Source organism: Lycium ferocissimum, chromosome 2 (genome assembly GCF_029784015.1).
Source record: "Lycium ferocissimum isolate CSIRO_LF1 chromosome 2, AGI_CSIRO_Lferr_CH_V1, whole genome shotgun sequence".
Lineage (NCBI taxonomy): Eukaryota > Viridiplantae > Streptophyta > Magnoliopsida > Solanales > Solanaceae > Lycium > Lycium ferocissimum.
The window spans coordinates 5,204,887-5,225,321 of record NC_081343.1 but is presented as its reverse complement, the minus strand read 5'-3'; the positions used below and the strand labels follow the sequence as shown (position 1 = coordinate 5,225,321).

Genomic DNA, 20,435 nt, shown 5'->3' with positions numbered 1-20,435 from the left:
GCTTTCTGGTAGAATGTCAACTTGGAATTTGCTGCAGCGCAGATGTATCTTGCTGCAAGTTTGTTTTCTTTCAGAACAATATGAACTCAGAGCTGATATAATAAATAATTCTCCATGTTCACCATTAAATTGGCATAGTCAAAAGTGATTCATATCTCTGTATAGGCTAAACTGTTGTTTTCTTCTCAATATTGGAAGGTATCAACACCTATTTAGAAATCATGAGCTTCTGGATCAGTTTTAGGTTCCATTGGAGCTATTTTTTGCGCAACTATTGTTTTCTAGGCAGCTTCTTGTTGTTGTTAGTTACAATAAACTCGAGGTGTAGGTAAATAAATATCTGATACAAGCACATATAATTTCTAACAAGTACATCTAGGTAAATGAGAGTCCTTGTAACCAGGAGGTTATTTAGGTTTTCACTTTGTATTAGGGACCGTATTCCTCATTTGTCTGCATTGAGAGGCATAGCGGGATGTAATTGATGAATCAGCAAATTCTAATGGGGCCAACAACTCCCCCGACTGTCTGAATTAGAAGCCTCAAATTTAAACTAATGAGATTTTTGCTATTTCATTTCATCTTCTGCCTCATCTAGTCACTAAAACAGTTTCCTCCATATCAAACACATAAGGGACAGTTGAGGCTCAGATCTGTATTGCAGAGAAAGTCTAGCCATGCCATGGCTCCAAGAAACTAGTGCTTTATCTGGGATAGAAATTACCAAATGAAAATGGATTAGAAACACAAAAAGAAACACTGAACAAGGTGAATTTGGCTCTGCCCAAAGAAGATCCTGGGACATCGGAAACACCATAACCCCCCTCCAATCTGTAACAAAGCACTCAAAATAAAAGAAAACCAGATAATCAACGCTGCAAAACTCAAGTAAAAAGATTTGATGCAAACCCAGAAACAAAAGCCTCTTGACTTTTAGACAACTACAATCATTAGCTTACAATAGGGGCAACCATCCTCAGTTAAACTCACCTTATCCATTATTCTTTGAGCTTCACTAGGAAATGCATTGTATTGTTCAATCCAGAAGGCAAAGCGATATTGTCCTAAGAAGTAGGACTTTGATAGAATCCAGCTCGATGTTGCCTCACAATTTGGATTCAATAGAATACTTCTAATTAAGATCAAGTGTAGTATCTACTTCCCAGCACAAAACTTCATCTTATTGCCATCTGTGCTTCTAAGAGAGATTACAGAGAAGAAGCAGAGTTAATACTGCCATGGCTGCAACCGTTGGTTGGCTAACAGGAAAGACCTTCCGACTGGTATTGCCAAGCTAGGCAAGGTACCAACTCTTATCTTTTCCACTCTTCATGTTCATTATGAATAATATTTTTTTTTCATTAGACTTTAAAAGAATATTTTCGCACAGATACTGAGAGATAATATAATATTTAAATAGCAACACAAGTATCTTTTTTGTGCAAATCGCCTGAGAGTAGCAGTTCTGCATGCCTAACAGCCTAAGACAAGTAGACGACGAAACATTTTAGCATGGCAATCAGTACCAACAGACTTCTATCCAGTGCCACATGAATTCTGTCCTTTTCACCTCTGTTTTCCCGAGTACAGCTTAAATGCATTGATAGGCCAAATAGTTGACTCTTATTAAATGCAAATATCTGAAGTGTCTCTAAGAACATAAGCATACATGAAATACACTGGTCCTTGGGATTTACCAAGTTGTGGCTAATTGATAATAGAAATACTAGAGACATTATAACATAACCGCTAGAATTAAGCATAATGACCACCAGAAAGAACGGAAATCCACGGTGGCCAGACTGCCTCAAAATAGAAACTTTACACAACACAACTACTTCACTATGCAAATCTTGATAACTGATGCAGCACCAATCCGATGAAGAACCACAACAGAATCACCAAGCTTGCATAGCCCTTTCTCTGTGGCCGATTTCAAGGAAGCTTCCAAGATCACCTCAGTTGATTCAGCATCAGTGGCCTTTGCAGAGCCTTCGGCGAGAAGTGGAATCAAACCCCTATATATCAAGCTATGCCTAGCTGGAGTCTCATCACTGATGGACCAATCAAAAGAATCAGTTGTTAAAACAGGCACAACGACGGACAGAATTGGAACAGCGGGCCTATATTTGGCAACCAGCTTGGCAGTGGTCCCACCACGTGTCAAGACAGCAATGAGTTTTGCTTGAGCCTTGTTAGCAGCACGGACAGCTGAAGATGCAAGACTCTCAAGTGGGCTCATGGGTAGTGGGGCAGACCTTATCATCTCCTTGAAGATAGCCCCATAGTCAAGCGAAGACTCTGCCTCAATACAAATTCGTGCCATGATTTTTACTGCCAGCTCTGGATAAGCCCCAGCTGCACTCTCCCCACTGAGCATAACACAATCAGTACCATCCAGGACGGCATTAGCCACATCAGTCGCCTCGGCACGAGTAGGCCGTGGAGACTTGATCATTGACTCAAGCATCTGAGTCGCAGTCACCACAGGCTTGCCAACAAGATTACATTTGTATATCATCATTTTCTGGGCCAAGAAGATCTTCTCCACTGGGATTTCCATTCCAAGATCACCTCGAGCAACCATAAAAGAATCTGTCTCACGAAGGATTTCATCAAAGTTGACAACTCCCTCTTGATTCTCAACCTTCAACCCAAACCCAAAAAAAAAAAAAAAAATCACTATGTGATATACATTCGACGAGCATTTGCCTACCCTTGTTGAACAAAACCAGCAAACCAAAACATTCCACACCCATTCCCAGCAAGCAAGCACATGTGTGTGCGCGCACACAAAAGAAATCAAAATAAAACAGACTTTCAAGCCAAAAAAATTACAAGGAGAATAGTCTAATGTAAAGATCATCTTCAAGGGAGATGATTATAAAATACTATTAGACATATCAACCAAACTGCAGAAAGAAGCTTATGTACCTTTGACATTAATTGTATGCGCTTGGCATGTGGGCCAAGAACCTTGCGAACATTGACAAGGTCAGAGCCCTTGCGCACAAATGAAAGAGCAATCATGTCAATATTGTTGGGAACACCCCAATCCAGGATATCTTCCTTGTCCTTCTCCGTAAGAGTTGGGAGATCTACAACTACACCTGGAAGGTTTACATTCTTTCTCTCACCTAAAGTGGCAGTATTCTCGCAGCGGCATCTCACTGTTCCAGCAGCTGGATCACACGACAAAACAGTAAGGGTTATGGTACCATCTGCACACAAGATGGTGTTGCCAGCCTTCAAGTCTACTGCCAACTTCTGGTAGCTCATCGCAATCAATTTTTCATCTCCTTTTATGGTATAGTCAGTGGTTACAGTGATCTCTTGCCCTTCCTTTAGCAGAATAGCTTTTCCATCCTTCAAGAAACCAGTACGAATTTCTGGTCCCTGCAAAGTATGTACACAGTTCACTGTTTAAGCAACAAGTACGTGATATAGCACAGTACATGGAGAAAGAAGTGAAAGTTTCAACTCAGATATGTTTATATATCATTACTTCTAACCCAGTACAATGACTATTAACAACCAGAAACAAGTAGCTGTCCATACCTTATAATAAATGGGAACTGATATGACAAAGGTGAAGATAAAAATTACATAATCCCACGAATAGAATATTTCTAGGTGAACTTCTCATTTCAAATATTCATTTAAGATAAGATGTATCCTCCCTGGACAAAAGCAAGAGCAAAGGATGCACGCGACCATGACGACAACTGCTACTATGCTCAATCTCAAACAGAAGTTGGAATCAACCATTTATATCAAAAGCGAGAGCAAGGTGTACCCGGTCGCTTATTACTGAAGTGATCACTCAAAACGAAAAAGCGCAAATCATGGAAAGCAACAGGCGAGCGCGTCGGTGCAATTTATTTCCTTATTTAAAGGCATAACTAACCAAAAAGGATGAAAGAAGAAATAACATACAACACATGCATCTGGACAATTTCTTTCCAAGCTACTGCAAATTCAACCCCTATTTAAAGGGAGAAAAAAGGGGGAAAATTTACAAAACATGGAACGAAGTGCAGAGTTGGATTCGCAGCTACTCTAGAAGATCAAGTTGCATTCTGCAATCACTTCCAGGTAACTCCTCCTCCTCATGAAGCAGTTCGACTTTACTGAGCGGTCACCCAAAATGAAAAAGCGCAAATCATGCAAAGAGACGAGCAAGCACATCGATGCAATTCCTTTCCTTATTTAAATACATGATTTACCACAAAATGCCCCAAAAAAAAAAAAAAAAAAAAAAGGAATAAAACACATACCCACAGTGTATCTCCCAGCTACTCCAAAATTCTTTCCTTATTTAAAGAGGCAAAAAAAAAAAAAAAACAGAGGAACTTACTTACAAAATATGGCACAAGCGGCAAAGTTGGACAGGCAACTATCTACTATCTAGAAGATCAAGTTGCATTCGGCAATGACTTCCAGGTAACTCCACCTTTTATGAAGTAGACTTGCGTCTACCTGTTTTTTTTTTCTTTTTTTCTTTTGGCTCAAAGTTCTTTTTGTTTTTCTTGTTTCCGAAGCAACACCATCTTTGCTATTTTAATACCATCTCTAAATGTTGTCGCTGTTCTGTTGGATGTAATTTAGTGTCATCTCATTTGTTCTATTATTAGTTAATTAGTAATTACTTCTTATGAGAATATTATATCATTATGCAAAGTCCTGCTATTAAAATGCTATGATCACAGGAATCTGCAATATTTTTATTAACAAATTAGTGATCTGAAGTTGGTCAACTAAGCAAAGACCAATGTCCATATTTGTTTTTTATTATTGCTATCTCTGACAAAGTGATATAGACAAATATATTAAATTGAGTGGCCGTCACTTTCTGTTGCTGGGAATCGATCACAGAATGCATGCAGTAAACACGTCCGAATGACAATTGTACAGAAGTGAAGTAACAGAAAATTGAATCTTTATGTTACTTAACTACTTCTTTACTGAACTTAACAACGATGAGAAATACAAAAATGAACAAACAGTCCAGACCACTATACAGAAGTGAAATAACATCACATTGACTCTATTTTACCTGGTAACTAGTTCGTTAATGAACTTCTCACACAATGAGAATTACATCTATCACCATTTAGTAACACCGTATCCAGAAGATTTCAATTTACATATTTATCTGTAAAGTGATGTTGCTTATCTTTTGAAATATATTGCTTGGTGTTTAAGTATTTCTTTTATGCTTAGAGGAAAGATCACTTAAATAACTATGTTTATATGTTCTAAAAAGGAAGTAAATCACTACCTAATTACAATAGGAGTAAACTAAGACACGTACTATATTTACATATATTCTAGAATATTCACAAGGATTCCAATAAGGTTAACATTGCTTATCCATAAACTAGATCTCCTGGAAGCCCTTACTGAACAACGCTATCAAGAGGAACAAGGACAACTGCAAGATTGAAGAACTTCTCTTCTAGGGCAATTAGCCAGTGACCAGTTTCACTTGTATCTAGTACCCATTTGTGAAGATACTGATAGAAGCACAAATAAGAACATGAGAAATTGCAAAAGAACGAAAATATATGCTTCACATTCAAACCTTTGTATCAAGCATGAGAGCACACAGGATCTGAGTATTATGCATAGCAATTTTCAGATTGTTCAAGGTCTCCTGATGGTACTCGTGTGTCCCATGGGAAAAGTTAAACCTGGCAACATTCATTCCGGCACGAAGAAGCTTCTCTAGCATTGGCACTGACCGAGATGCAGGCCCTAAAGTGCATACAATCTTTGTCTTAGGGATACGGCCATCATGTGGGAGCTCCTTCAAAATTCCGTCAATATCAATGTTGGACATTTTCTTCTGTCTGTTGAAAAAATGAAAAGCCACTCTCTTTTCAGGAGCAAATACAAGTAGCTAATTACCTCCACGAATGAAAAGTCACTCTCTTGTCCTAATCATCAACGATTATTCCTCACGATTCTTCTTGCCTTTGTAAAAGCATTTGTATGGGCATCAAATTCCGCTAATAGCCATCTTTTCTACTTTAATTTCCTCAATTTTAGTGCATACTTTTTCACAGATGGACGGACTGAAACTTCCCTTTTCATAAGGCATTTAGTTGATATAGCATGGGGAATGTTTGAGACCATATATACAAGGATCAAGAAATAACAAACCAAAATGAAAATAAACTATTCATTTTTCACCATCATATTGGATTCAGTTAGAATTATGTCACAGTTGCTATATACTTCGTGTCATTTTTGCTGATAAGAGCATGTAACATAATCTTTTAGTTGGATCAAAACAAAAAGACAAGGGTGAGTTACAGTTGGTACATACTGAACATCATCAACGAGAATCTTCAAAGATATAGGATTGTTTTGAGTAAAAAGAAAGATGTAACTAGATAACAAGTCCTTCTCAAATGGTACATACTGAACATCTCGCAACATGTCAACCGACAAAACATGTGGAAGACAGTAACACAAAAGCAAACAAACAAAAACATTAGAAGTTCAGAAGAGCAAATCAAAGACCCAAACGAGCAATAACTAGAATAGAAGAGAAGTGGACTCACCGAAGATAAAGTTCAACTTCACCCTTTCTCTACAATACTACTGTTCCTCTGCTTTTTTCTACTTTAATCTTATCTGTACAGGAAAGGAAACCAAACGATAAAGTAGGGACACCTCCTCTTCTTTTCGCTCCCTCAGTTATTGCTATATTATCATTTTAGCCCCTATATTATTTAGTTATAACTATATTTAACTTTTCATTAAATGAAATGTGTAAATTTAATCTTTATTTAGACCTAATAAATGTTAACTATTACTCCATCCGTTCCAAAATACTTATCAGTTTTGGCAACTTTAAAATTTTGAGGTATATTTTTTCACCATATTAATATGAGAAGAATTTACAATTTATAGTACTTTTCGCATAGATTTTGAATATTAAATTAATCTAATCCACTTTAATTCTGAAGATTATCAGATTAACTCTTGAAAAACAAAAAGTGACAACTATTTTGAGACAGAAGAAGTATTTTACAACTAGGAAAATGACCCTAAAGACTCATAGATTTTAGGTCAAATGTAAAAGTAAAATGAATGAAAATAAAGAGTAAAGATTAAAAAAATAATTACTATATATAAGGGAGAATCCCCATTTTTGTAGTCCTCACATGAATTTTTTATCCATTTTTACCCCTACTTAAAATGTTTATGACTTTATAAATTGTCACACATTTGGGTAAATTTTAAGAACTTTTAAGGCTTTTTTTATGCCACTAAAAAAGATGATGCCGTGGAAAATGTTGTAGTGGCCCCCACAAATCATACTCATACATATTTGAGTTTTTGATGTGAAAATATTATTAAACTTGTTAAAATATATCATTGTTAAATACTTTAAAAATTTATCAGAAATGTAAATAATAGCCCTTCCGTCTCAATCGAAAAATGAATTCCGAAGTATGGTAGTTAATTAATCAAATTTTACATGCACGCACTTTTAACATAAAGTTATCTAATAAATTACTATATTAAAAGAGGAACTATAAGATATTATATATATATATATATATTTGAAAAACATTGTATTTAAAGAAATATAATTTGATCTCGATACAGTAATAATACTAGACAATTGCAAAAGGTATATTTTTTTTACTTTTTTTACTATTAAAATATTTTGTTAAAAATATGATAATATATTTTATATAATTTAGGAGTAATAATTTTTCTCATATTAAACTTAACTATTTTGTCCTAAATTATATAACATATTAATTATCCGGTATTTTGCAAAATATTTTTTGGTAAAAAATAAGTTAGCCAATATGAGTTCAATTCAAAGAACTCAAACGAAATTAATTTAACATATAAAAAGCTCAATTTGGATCATCGGGAACTTAATCTCAAAAAATTAAATTAGAAGAGCTTTCAATTATTGATTTTTTTTCCTAAAAAAGTCTAATATATAAACTAAGAAAAACGTTTTCCTTTAACATACGTTTTTATACTCTGATATTTTAGAAGTCTTTCAAAAATGTCAAACTGATGTTACAAGAATAAAGAACCAAGAGCGTAAAAAAATTTAAAAAATATCAACATATTGAATTTTTAATGTTGGTTTGGGCCCGGGCTTTGCGTGAATCAGTTGACACTAGTAATAATAAACAAGTGTAGACTTTTCAAGGTTGGGTACTTCCCCTTCTCTTTTTTCATTTATCTCACAAGCTGTCACTTTTTAACCTTGACCAATGTTTAGTAAACACATATCTGGAATAGGAAATAAGTGAGGGTATTATGACCTTAGTGTCGTTAACGGCAACTAAATGATAATTACACTCCTCGAGTTCATTTTGTGAGTCTTAAGATACGAAAGAGGTATGTCTTGAGGTTTAACAATATCACTCTTCCACACTATAACGGGTTCATCAGGAAATTTTAGCCTAACTATTTCTGATTGACAATCTAGAGCTTCATAACACTTGGAAAGCTAGTGTATTCTCATAATCACATCAAAGTTCACCATTTCCAATTCAAACAAATCAACAGTAATCTCAGGACCCTTAACTACAACTACTCAGTCTTTATACACTCTGGAAGCAATGATTGGGACATTAGCAGGGGTATTCATAACAAAAAGGTTCTAACAATTGTTCGGGTTCCCCACCAAAATTCAAAGGTAAAGTACGGAGTCACATAAAAAGGATTCAAACTCAGATTGATCAACGAGCACACATCAAGAGAACAAATAGTTAGAATGCCTGTGACCAAAGGGTGTGAAGCTTCAGCCGCCTCCCTATGAGCCAACCATAAAGGTGGGCTTGTCCCCAATTAGCGATGTTAGAAACCGTTTTACCAGCCCCATTATCACGAGCATTAGGAGCGTTGTTAGCATTACCTGCAGATGGATTATTCCTCTGGCTAGAAAAGTTAATCATTTCACGTAGCCACTTCCTACAATCTTTCTTGATATGACCCCTTATACCATAATGATGGCAAACGCCATCCTCCCATCTAGACGACTGTTGATCTCCACCCTGAGAATACCTGTTCCGATTGTCGCTTCTCTGTCTCTGTTTCTGTCTACTAGACGAAACACTAACATTAGCCCGAGCAATAGATTGAACAGGTGTAGAATACCCTTTCCTCAAGCACTCAAGTTCTCTTTCAATTATAGTAATCCGGAGGCGTTGCTAGTCAATAATCCCGAAGGCATTTCAATAAGCATCACTTACTTAGCTTTATTCAATTATTTTGTTTGTTATTGCTTGCTTATTATTTAATATTGTCTTTCGTATGGTAAGTTGGCATCGTTTATTTTATTATTTGGTCGACCTTAACCTGCTTGTCTTTAAGCCACTAAACAAATTCAATTGTTATTCTCGAATCATGAATTTAGGGGTAACACTTAGCATAACTAATTCCCGCATTACTAATAATAACACGCCTTATTCAGTACTCCCTCTCATTCAAAATAAGCGTTCGCTTAGCCTTTAGCACATCCCTTAACAAAATACTAACTCCTAGAAAAAATAGGTGATTTGACTAAACTACCCTTAAATAAAATTTGCATATTACTATTAATTTGACACGAGGAGATCTAGTCTCTTAGAAACTTACTTCATCGCCAGCTCTCTATTGGCATAATTCACTACTATCAGGAGCAGTTTGGAGGCCAATTCTTTGGGTCAACAATTGTTTTCTCACATATCTTATGTTGCTTTCTTTAGTTTACTAGCTAGATTAGTTCATTATTTAGCTAGTTGTAGCATCAACTCAGGATGTGATATAAGTCCTAAGTTAGTCATTAGTTTAATTTTTGCTTTTTTATTAGCCTTTTTGGCTACATTTGTAACAACCTTGATTTGTTTTGCTTTTGAGAAAAATTTATAAAATTAGCCCTAGGCACCATGCTGGACTTTATTAAATAAATAAATAAAAAAGAACTTAGCCCTTACAAATGTGGAATAAAATAAAATTGATTCCTTCGTTAAGAAGGTGACACTTAATTTGAACTAAAACAAAAAAGAAAAGCCCCTAGAAAAGATAGCAGAGAGCATTGGATGTCCTGTTGGTGCTAAATGCTATAGCCTCAAGAAAGGCCTAATCGTACACTAGTCTTTGTGGTTCCTGCCGGCAACCATCAGTGCTCCATGGCCGCATCTGGTTGTACTCTTCACACTTTCTCTCAACCCCGTCTACCAACCCTATCTCCTTCCACCATTAAAACTTTCAGTTGTTTTCCCCGTGGAAGTACAAGTTACAGAACCAACACTACTACTCCATTGAGAGCAGCAAAGAGTAGTGACAGTGGCGCAACTGATAAAAAGAAAGAAGAGAAACAAGATGAAGAGGAGGCGGTTGAAGAGGAGCTGCCATGGATACAAGAGAAAGCATTGGACCTCGTTGAATTCACAGGTTCAGTTACTCAGGCAATTCCTGGTCCCAGGGTTGGCCGTAGCTCCTTACCATGGATTCTTGCTGTGCCTTTGACTTACTTTGGCATCACTTTTGTCATTGCCTTTGTTAAAACCGTCCGCAAGTTCAATTCTCCTCGGGAGAAGCGTCGAAAATTGGTCAGTGTTACAATCATTAGTTCAATTCTACTTGGATGTGCATATGTGTATTATGTCGTTTGCTAGGATGTATTAGAGAAAATAATACATGTATTAGCTTTAAGTTATTAATCCCTTGTTTGGTAGTGCTATACATCCTATTCAGTACTATTCTTATACATAACAAACTATGGTGTTAACTATGCGTGGATAAGCATGGTTAAAGACATAACTGCCGTTAATACATCAAACCAAATAGTGGATAAGAAATAATCCCAAAGATTACTAATACACCCTATTCAGTACTATTCTTATACACTCTATCAAGCGACAATACCTTGTTAAGATACATAGGCGTGCATTTCCAGTATTTGCCCTTCACATTTTAAATTGAACTCTCGCTGTCTTCTCCATACTCTGAGTTTTAGCTGGTTAGTTTTTGGAAAATTTGTACCCTTTGTAGAGAAATATAGCAGAAGAAAAGTAAATCGGAGAAACCTTCTGCTAGCCCAAGATCGTAACTAAGATCGGAAGATTCAACTAAAGAAGAGGAAGCTATGAAAAGGAGAATTTGATTATGGAAGAAAGACTTTCTTAAATTGGCTTAAATGACTTACAATTGGGGTTGGTTTGGCTTGATTACAAATGTCTAATGTCACTCCTATTTATACTTGTCTAGGGATGCTTCTAGATATTATTCTAGATACATCCATAAGAAAAAACTAATCATCTTTATCCCCTACCACTACTCTAGAATATCTAGATTTTTCTTTAGGATAATTATCCAAGATCCTACACTAGACTATTCTAGATAATTCTATCCTCAACTATAAATATCTAAGTGTCTAGAATTTCTAGACAATTCCTAAATACAATATATATCAAAGATATTATATTATAACTTTCTAGAAACTCTTTTAAATATCTATGATATTTTTGTTCTTCCAAAAAATTTACTTTAATTTTTCACACCCTTATCTATCAATTTAAAAAAATGGACATTTATGGTTGATGAGTCTCCTTGGAAGAAAAATGTTGATTATAATAGAAAGGACTAAACCGGAAGGTATTGTAAGGAATAGACTTATATACAACATTTCATGAAAAGAAAGGAAGAGGTTAATATACATCCAGTCATTTAAGTGTTGATGACAGAAATGAAGTGCATAGCTTTGATGATGCACATCTATTCTTTGTATTTTCTCAAAGTGTATTAAACTTCTTAAATATAGTACTGCAAATATGAAGTTGCTTATTAGCAGTTTACCTGCTGTGGATATATTCTGAGTACATGGTTTAAGTATATAATGTGTGAACATGAATAACTTCTCTTATTAGAAAAACATGGTGGTTTCGTAGAAGGGGAAGTATTGTGCTTTTCTTGATGAGCAGTCTGACGAGTACAAAATTTTAGGTCAATAAAAATGCTGTGCTATGCAAGTCGATCGACGAGTTATTTAAGAAAGGAAAAGACAATGTTGAGCCTGCAACTTTGAAGGAACTGGCACAAAAGGTATGATGTTTTGTCCGTAATGCTATATTTAGGTTAATTTGACATGTCATCAAGCAAATTCTCCTTCTCCATGGTGCAACATTTAGCTTTCCTTGGTGTTAGCAGCAGGCTTTTAAAATCTTGTTTCTTCCTTGTATGTTTTGGATTCAGAGTTATGTCTTATCTACTGTGAAATAGAGATACTGCCTGGATTGGTTTAGAACAATATTTTGGTTTAAGCATAAAAATATTACATTTTAACTAATGTACCATTGTTGATTAGATGTTTCTAGGTCATAATTACTAATCAAAATAAATAAGTAAATAAGTGCTTTTTGGTCATAGACTTATTTTGTAGCAAGTCTGCCGATTATTACTTGTAATTCTCTCCGCTGCATGATCATGGCATTGCGAATTTTCCTCTATATGTTTTCCCTTCTCCTTCTTTAGGAGAGCCTTTGTAGAATCTGACCAACTGGTTTGCAGTTTTGACAATCTTCTGCTAGGAGCTAATCATTTGGATTACTTAAGTTTCTAGTTAGCCTTTACTCTTTTTTTAATTTTTTTTGGGGAAAAAATTAACAGTATGTTAATATCAGCAGAATTTGATGAGGTTATAAATTTCTTGTACTTGAAGCTTAATGGTTCTGGAAGTTATTGAGCAGGATGATATAGTAGATTCACTCCCTTTTACCTTTTCCTTTTCCTACCACTAGTGGTTGTGACAAACCCTTTCCTGGGTGCAATGCCTCTGTAACTTTGTTTCAATATCTTCAGTAATATTCCTTCCCTTTTAAAGTGATTGCCACTTCTTTTGCCCACAACTTTTGGCATCTTCTCAAGATACTTTGTCTTTACTTGTGGTATTGAATTTTTGAATTAGAGATTCGTCTTTACTGGTGGCAAGGCACTTGGTCTTTGGTTAGGGTATTAGATATTTGAATTATAGGCATCTGCCTTTAGAGGTGATGAAGATAGGCTGCTGTTTCATATCCTTTTCTAATGCCCAATTCTTTTCTTTTTTCTTTTAATATATCTAGTCTAAAATATGTCATGTGCCTGTTATTGATGTCATTGATCATTATAAAGTCTTGAATCAGACCATGTAACTTTTGCAGACAGGTTTTGATATGGAGGAGATTTTCCGAAAATATATTCGGTACTCCTTGAATGAGAAGCCATTTAGCCCGGATTTAATAGCAAATTTAATTCATTTGAGGAAAGCATCCTTGTTGACTGATTCTGAAGTAGCTGGAATACTGAATGAAATTTCACGTCGAATTGTTCAAGACAAAGGTATTGGTTTTACTGGATTTCTTGCAAGCCCTTCTCTCTCTCTCTCTACCCCCTTGAATTATATTTTGTATGGTCTTCTAGTTTAGAAGATACGGTCTGATCCAGACTTGTCAAAAGAAAAGGTCTGGCTACACACACACATGCACACACGCCAAAGAGGAAAAAGTAGCAAAAATATTCTGCCTCATTTACTTAGAAGAACTCATTTTTTCATATAGCCAATGAAGTTACTTGTGGCTTATGGTTGGACTTCTTGATTGAGAACATACATTTCCAATGATCTATTGTTCTTTCAATTGGTCAGAGCTATTATTTTCTTTGTCTGCAACAGGATTCTAGCCCGTGAAGTGCACCTAACCCACACCTCACGTGATGCGCTCTTACCACTCAACAACTACTATTTTAAGGAGCTAAGGCCAAAAAAGATCTTCATTGCAATGTGAATGTTCATTTAGGGGTTGGTTTAAAATCCGTGGAACAAGCAACTTAATATTGACAGCTGTTAGTTATTTCACCATTCAGTCGAAAGGACTTTGTATCATGTTCTAGAGTTGTTTTCTTCATAGATTATTTCCCTCCTATATAAGCACTTATAGTGTACATAATCTGCTAAATTGCATCTCTGCAACAGTTTATTTGCTGTTAACAAGTCTCTCAACTTTCAGGTCCAGTTGTTATGGATACCTCAGGCTATTCTGAGAAGGGTTTGAAGAGAAAACTTGCTGTGCAAGCTCTTTTTGGGAAGATTTATTATCTCTCTGAGGTAAGGGGCCCCATCAAATGAGGACCTTATCCTACTTTTTAACATATTCTGCATCAGAATTATTACGTGATATCTAGATCCCTTCATCCTGGAATAACAGTGCTTAGTAATTCCTTTTTCTTTACTATATTCACTTTGAAGAGTATCTTCTTGTTATCTCTCATATTAAACACCATCCTTTCGAATCCGTCATTGTATATTTTTCTTTACCATATTGACTATGAAAAGTATCTCCCCCAGTTGGGTTATTAAATGTGTTCCGTTCCAATGTTTGTCTTTGTCTTTACTAAATGATCTACCTTCCTAATGAGATGTAGACAAATTAGTTACTTTGGATACAATAGCATTTGCATCTCAACTTTCTTGCTCAGTTTTGTGTCATTTAAAGTTCAATATTTCTATGTTAATGTTTAACTAGGATGTGTGAAATGCAACCGGGCTGGGAAGAAGTTAAAATGAAACTTGTTAGCAATCATAGTCAGGTCCAATTCAAGGTAGATCATCGCTGACCTGGATATAAAAGTACTCCCTATGTCCAAAATAAAGAGTCCTAATTCCCTTTTGGTTTGCCACAAAATGGTTCTCATTTTTTCCCTTATAAAAGAGAAGTTCTCTATATAACTCGGAAGTTACCTGAGATGCATTTCTACTCTACAATATACCACTTTTACTCTATTGTATCATCTGAAATCCAAAAATTAGTGTATTTCCCACATTTTCCCCTGGAAATACTAAATAAGTCACTTTTTAGCTATTTTCTAGTATGAATCATGGGTCAAACTAGAATTTTTAAAATCAGACAGGGATTCATCTGAACTGACTTTCCTGGTAACTTCTAAAATATTGAGTCATCGCGTCCAATTTTTGTAGTAGCTCTGCATTTTCCTGGGTTTTGATAGATTGTTATACCTACTGTGCCCCATCTTGGTTAAAGATGTAAAATTTGGTTATACCACTGTAGATGTACCCACTCAAAGCTTTCTCGTATGGTAGATCTTTTAGAATTTCACAGTGATGTGCTTTTGAATTTACCTCAATTGTGGTTCATTTGTGAAACAGCTTCCAGAATTCTGCTCAAGGGATAGCTCCTTAACTGTTAAGGAAATATTTGGAGTGGCCGAGTAAGTGACCTCTTCCAAGATTTTAGTCAATCATTGTGTGAGATAGTAAAATTCAGCTGATAGTCTTTGCTTTTCCTTGTCAAATATTCCTCAGTGAGGATGCTGAAAAGCTTAGGTTACATACTATCCCAGACGTTGGAAACATGGATTCACTTGAGAGGATGGTGAACGGGTCAGATTCAGAAGATTCGGGTGATGAATCGGCTAATGATTCTTGATTCACGCGCACTTCAGTGTAGGGCAGCTGTAGGTTGGGACATTGCAGAGAGTAATACCAAATATGACAAGAGAACTCTATATAACCTACAGACCACACAAACTATCCCCGACAGCGGAAAAAGAGAAGTCAGAACTTAAAACGCGGCAGCTATAACTAATCACCATGAGGCTTGTGAAATTTTGTCTAGAATTGCTTCAGTGTTGTGCCCACAACACTTCTGATACAAAATACTTGTGTTTGTTGCATGTGTGTTGTTTTGAGGTAGACGTATTTCAATAGTGTAAGTCTTGAAACAACAGAAATTATTACAAATTCCCCAGTGCTGGGAAACATGATTTGTAAGCTTAAGTGGTCAGCTATGTTATAATTTTTCGACCGTTGGGCGCAGCAATTGTGGTGATTTAATTGGAGATTAGGAAACACTACGATTGATGCTTGAGTCAAGCTGACTAACTTTTTGGAGTTGGATCCAATATAAGATCCATTTTAGAAGTTACATGATAAATAAACAGTTCTTTAAATGTCCTTATCATAATGACAACAGAAGCACTTTTTGACACAGGGAGTAGTTTGAATTTTTTTTATTCGCATACTTAGTATTCTATGTATTTCTCCTAGGCAGATGAAAGCAGAACCAGCATTTTTTGAGATTCAGCTCGTCTTTATATTGAGGCCTCTGACCCGAACCCTCCTAGACCCCTCCCCCAAACAAGAAGACAAAATGACTTTGACATCAAATTATTTTAAGACAGTTTGTACGTTACTATGGCAAAGCTTAGTTGAATGATTTTACATGGAGGGTTTTTGTCCCTTTTCACACTGTTGCCTTCATAAAATTGAACATTTTCAAGTTCGCTGATATCTCAATGCTTCATCAAAATAATATTGTTTTACTATGTTATGGTTCTATTAAAAAATAACCTGGAAAGGAGGGAGACATGTTACTATCTTTATGAGAAACATCATAAAGCATTTAAAGACTTGAAAACATTTAAGAAACTTTAAACGCAGACATTTTCATTCCATATCATAAAGTATCTCAATTTGCATCTTAGAGGTATATCGGTTGTAGACATCATTCCAGGTTTATGCCAGGAACTTCTGCAAGCTCTCCTTCAATTTCCATGAAGCGTTGGAGCTGTTTGGATTTAGATCATCATTGAACGTAGCTGTAGGCAGCATCATTCTTTCCCTTTGGAATCTTTCCACGAAACTTCGGATAGCTCTCTATCGCCCTATTTTATCTTGAAAATATCTTCTTTGTAGGTTTTAACCCTTCGGGCTCCGTTGTGAGCTTTCTCAAACACATCTGCAAGCATAGTGAAAGAGTCAATATAATGTTCAGGCAAAAAAGAGTACCAAGTTAGAGATCCCTTTGTGAGTATTTCCCCAAATTTCTTGAGGAGAACAAAATCGATTTCCTCTGACATCAGGTCATTCCTTTGATGCCGGTTGTGTAGGCCGTGACTTGTTCCCGCGAGTACATAGTTCCATCATACTTAGGGATGTCTGGCATCTTGAACCTTTTCGAAATGGATGTCGGCGCCGCACTCGGCTTATACAATAGTTGTGAGTACTTCCTGGTGTCCATTCCTTTAACGACCGGCAGTGCTCCCGAGATTTGATCCATCCAGACATGGATCTCCTTCATGAAACTCAAAAACTTCGCTCTATATGGATTCACCTTTCCCTAAACTACATCGGCCCGGATCCCCAATCCCAGTGCTGCTCGATACTAATGTCCAATGCTCGAATGGGTTTTCCCAAGATTCCTTAGTGCTACTGCTTCGTTGGGGGGCGCCGCTGTCCCTGGAATACCGTTGCTAGACACGACTGTCACCACTTGCTGCAGTTGGGCCATTAGTTGATTGTGCTGCGCTGTCATCTAACCTTTCTGAATCGCCACATGGTTCTGTTGGGCCGATAAGAGTTTTGCCACTGCCTCCAGGATGGAGTCGTTTCTCCGGCCTTGTGGTGTTACATCTCGGAGATTTCGGATTGTTGCATTGTGAGTAGACTAATACGAGCTTAAGGTGAATAAGAATTCCTTAAGAGATTAAGGAAAGTATTAGACAGCTTAAAGTGTGTACCATAGGATTTTGAAGTCATATGAATATGTGGAACTAAGTTCGTTGAAGGAAGTGAGATGTAAGTCATGTTTGGAAAGGTTTTCGCTATAATTGAGCTAATATTTATTTAGTAATGTCTTGAGGAGAGGCTATGGGCCCTGTTGTATGGTTAATGAAGTGTTATGCAAGTGCCAAGAAGGTTCCATAAAGGATTGGGAGTTAAACGAATCGAAAGGAGCAACTTATTGGAAGAAGGCACTTTGACGGACCGTATAACATTTGACGGCCCGTCAAATGGTGGAGCACCACCGTATAACGGTCACAGTGAGCCATGTTGGGCTGGCCACTTTGACGGACCGTAGAAATTTTGACGGTTTGTCAAAGTGGGCGTAGGATTGCCCGACAGGTTTTTAAGTCACACTTTATATATTTCATTTCATTTCATTTAGACATTTCATTTTTCCAAATCAGATCCAAGAGCTCTCCAAAAACCCTCTCTTCAACTCCATAAACTAATCTAAGCCAAGTCCAAGAGAATTAAGAGATCCAAGTGCTAAAGAGCTTGGATGTTAGGGTTTTTCACTTTGGTGGAGTAAGTTGATCCAAGACTTGTTCTTGTGTGATTAAGGTAAGTTTTCACATCTTTTACATATGGTTAAGGCTATTTTATTGTTGCACCATTTGGTTGAAGGAAGAAAAGGTGAAAATGGGGTCAAGTGTGAATTTAAGGATATTGTGAGCTATAGGTTAACTTAAATTGTGATTCTTGGCATGTTATGAGTATAATCTTGTTGTGGATAATATTAATGATGTTGAGGAGGTATTGTATGTAAGTATATATGGTGTTGTGTTGTAGCTATTGTTATGAGTGATCTTGAAAAGGAGTTTCGGGGATTGAATGATGTCAAATTTGAGTAAAGTCTCTTGATTATAGTATTGTTCATAATGTCATTGTTGTTGGGGGTTGTTCTGAAATTCGGTAGAATTAGAGGAAATAGGGGGAATGCTGCCCAATTCTCATTAGCTCACGAATTATTCTAGTTTGAATTTGAGAGTGTCCTTAAGACTTAACCTTGGTATGAATCCTTTTTAAATGTAGATTTCTCAAGCTTTGGCGGTGAACGTTAAGTAGTTAAGAAGACAAAGAGGTATATAAGGCTAACCCTTCTTTCTTAAGGCATGATCCCATTGATGTATACCTCCATGTGAAATCCATAGTATCTTCCATGATGATTTCATTCCTAGACTCACTAAAGCTCATGATTTTGATATTCTCACGATACCATTGGTCTCATCCTATGATAGTTGATCCTCTAAGGAAGGATATAATGAAAATGATGATGATGATGTTGAGGACACGCATGTACTCCTATGTATATATATATATATATATATATATCAAGTATGACTACTAAGAATATCGAGCTTATATGGCCGGGTATGATATCTATCGCGCGCGCGCCGCATTGGTACGAATAACACTGAGCCTTGGTAGGGCCAGATATGAATAACACCGAACCTTATCATGGCCGGGTATGTAAGACACCGAACCTCTATGGTCGGGTATGATACTACTATATATATAAGTGTACGTAATGGAAGGTTCCCATTAGAAAAAGGGTAAGTGAACATGATGAACGTCGCTAGAGGTATAGATGGCTTTATCATCCCTTGACTCTTCTATCTTATGTTATTTCTCATGCTTCTATTATACTATTGATTATGCTTTACATACTCAGTACATTGTTCGTGGATGCTGCGTCATGCCCGCAGGTGGACAGGGAGATAGACTTGATCCATAGACTGCTTGTTCAGAGACTGCATAGAGGAGCTCCATTTGATTCGGAGTTGCAAGTGTTGGTACTACTCTTTTGTGCATATGGGCATGGAGGGGTCCTGTCCTAACTATATGATGTTATATACTCTTCTTAGAGACTCATAGACAGTTATGTATAGTCAGATGTCTCTTAGGCTTGTCGGCTCATATTTTGTATATCATTTTTTAGCCTCGTCGGCTTGTGTATATATATATGGGCACAGTGTTGATGTTGATATAAAAGTGCTTTAGCCCAATGGAAATGGTATTACTCATGCGTAGAGATTGTTATCAGGTCATGTGGCTCACCTAGATATGATTGTAAAAGTGTGATGAGCGGTGCTCGGTGGGTTAGTTCCGGGTGCCCGTCACGGCCCTCCGGTTGGGTCATGACATGTGGAGATATTGTAACACCTCGTGCATTCGGGCTAAGATTTGACTCATAAGACGGGGGTATAATGAACCCAATTTGAGTAGTGTATAAATGGAGTTTGAAACCCAATTAAGACATGAGAAGAGTCCTTGAGCAAAGGAAAGTCGGAAGCTACCCTACGGAGCGTGTTTTCAAATGAGTTTGCACTAAGTCTCAATTAAAATGAGTATACGGAAAAATCTGTATGGAGTTTGGGAGCATGTCCTTCTTGAAAGTTGTAGATCTTTAAAATAACTTTCCAACGGTATATTATGAAGGTCAAATGTACATCCGTACAAAAAGTTATGCCTATTTTAATAAAACAAGAAACCGTCGATTTACGGTAGAATCTACGGCCATGAAAATTATACGGGCCGTAGATTTGGGCCGTAAAATTGGTCCAGAAAGCCCAAATCACTGTAATTGATTTAGGGTGGGATATATGGTCCGTAAAACTTTTATGGGCCGTAAAATAGGGCGTAAAATGGGTCCGACAGCAATTTTTAAAACTTCGTTTTAAGGCTTTTTCACTTCATTCTTCGCACCCCAAGCCTTAAAACGACCTCCTATTCTCTCTCATCATCAAGAACACCAAGGTAAGCCTATTCTAATCATTCCAAGTCAATTCTAATAAATATCCTTGTAATCTAAACAAGAAATCATCATTCCTAACCTAGGGTTTTCAAG

General features: G+C 36.6%; 2 protein-coding genes across 2 annotated transcripts; one reads left to right on the top strand and one right to left on the bottom strand.

The window, feature by feature from the left end:
- Positions 1–1,604: 1,604 nt before the first annotated feature.
- LOC132033133 (pyruvate kinase, cytosolic isozyme) lies at positions 1,605–6,643 on the bottom strand. Its single transcript, XM_059423019.1, has 4 exons — positions 6,570–6,643; positions 5,585–5,852; positions 2,935–3,396; positions 1,605–2,647 (listed from the first exon to the last, which is right to left on the bottom strand). The coding sequence occupies exons 2-4, from the start codon at positions 5,840–5,842 to the stop codon at positions 1,835–1,837; spliced, it is 1,533 nt and encodes a 510-aa protein (XP_059279002.1). The 5' UTR covers positions 5,843–5,852; positions 6,570–6,643; the 3' UTR covers positions 1,605–1,834.
- Positions 6,644–10,044: 3,401 nt separating this feature from the next.
- On the top strand, positions 10,045–15,798 carry LOC132033125 (uncharacterized). Its single transcript, XM_059423006.1, has 6 exons — positions 10,045–10,580; positions 11,974–12,072; positions 13,170–13,347; positions 14,013–14,110; positions 15,170–15,231; positions 15,326–15,798. The coding sequence occupies exons 1-6, from the start codon at positions 10,158–10,160 to the stop codon at positions 15,447–15,449; spliced, it is 984 nt and encodes a 327-aa protein (XP_059278989.1). The 5' UTR covers positions 10,045–10,157; the 3' UTR covers positions 15,450–15,798.
- The last annotated feature ends 4,637 nt before the right edge of the window (positions 15,799–20,435 follow it).

What these genes read in the sequence shown, in the direction of transcription:
- LOC132033125 (XM_059423006.1), top strand. Translation starts at nt 10,158, where the DNA reads ATGGCCGCATCTGGTTGTACTCTTCACACTTTCTCTCAACCCCGTCTA. An exon ending in TGAAGGAACTGGCACAAAAG is followed by an intron (nt 12,073 to 13,169) that starts GTATGATGTTTT and finishes TAACTTTTGCAG; the next exon opens with ACAGGTTTTGATATGGAGGA. An exon ending in GAAATATTTGGAGTGGCCGA is followed by an intron (nt 15,232 to 15,325) that starts GTAAGTGACCTC and finishes AATATTCCTCAG; the next exon opens with TGAGGATGCTGAAAAGCTTA.
- LOC132033133 (XM_059423019.1), bottom strand. Translation starts at nt 5,842, where the DNA reads ATGTCCAACATTGATATTGACGGAATTTTGAAGGAGCTCCCACATGAT. An exon ending in CTCTCATGCTTGATACAAAG is followed by an intron (nt 3,397 to 5,584) that starts GTTTGAATGTGA and finishes CATACTTTGCAG; the next exon opens with GGACCAGAAATTCGTACTGG. An exon ending in GCATACAATTAATGTCAAAG is followed by an intron (nt 2,648 to 2,934) that starts GTACATAAGCTT and finishes TTTGGGTTGAAG; the next exon opens with GTTGAGAATCAAGAGGGAGT.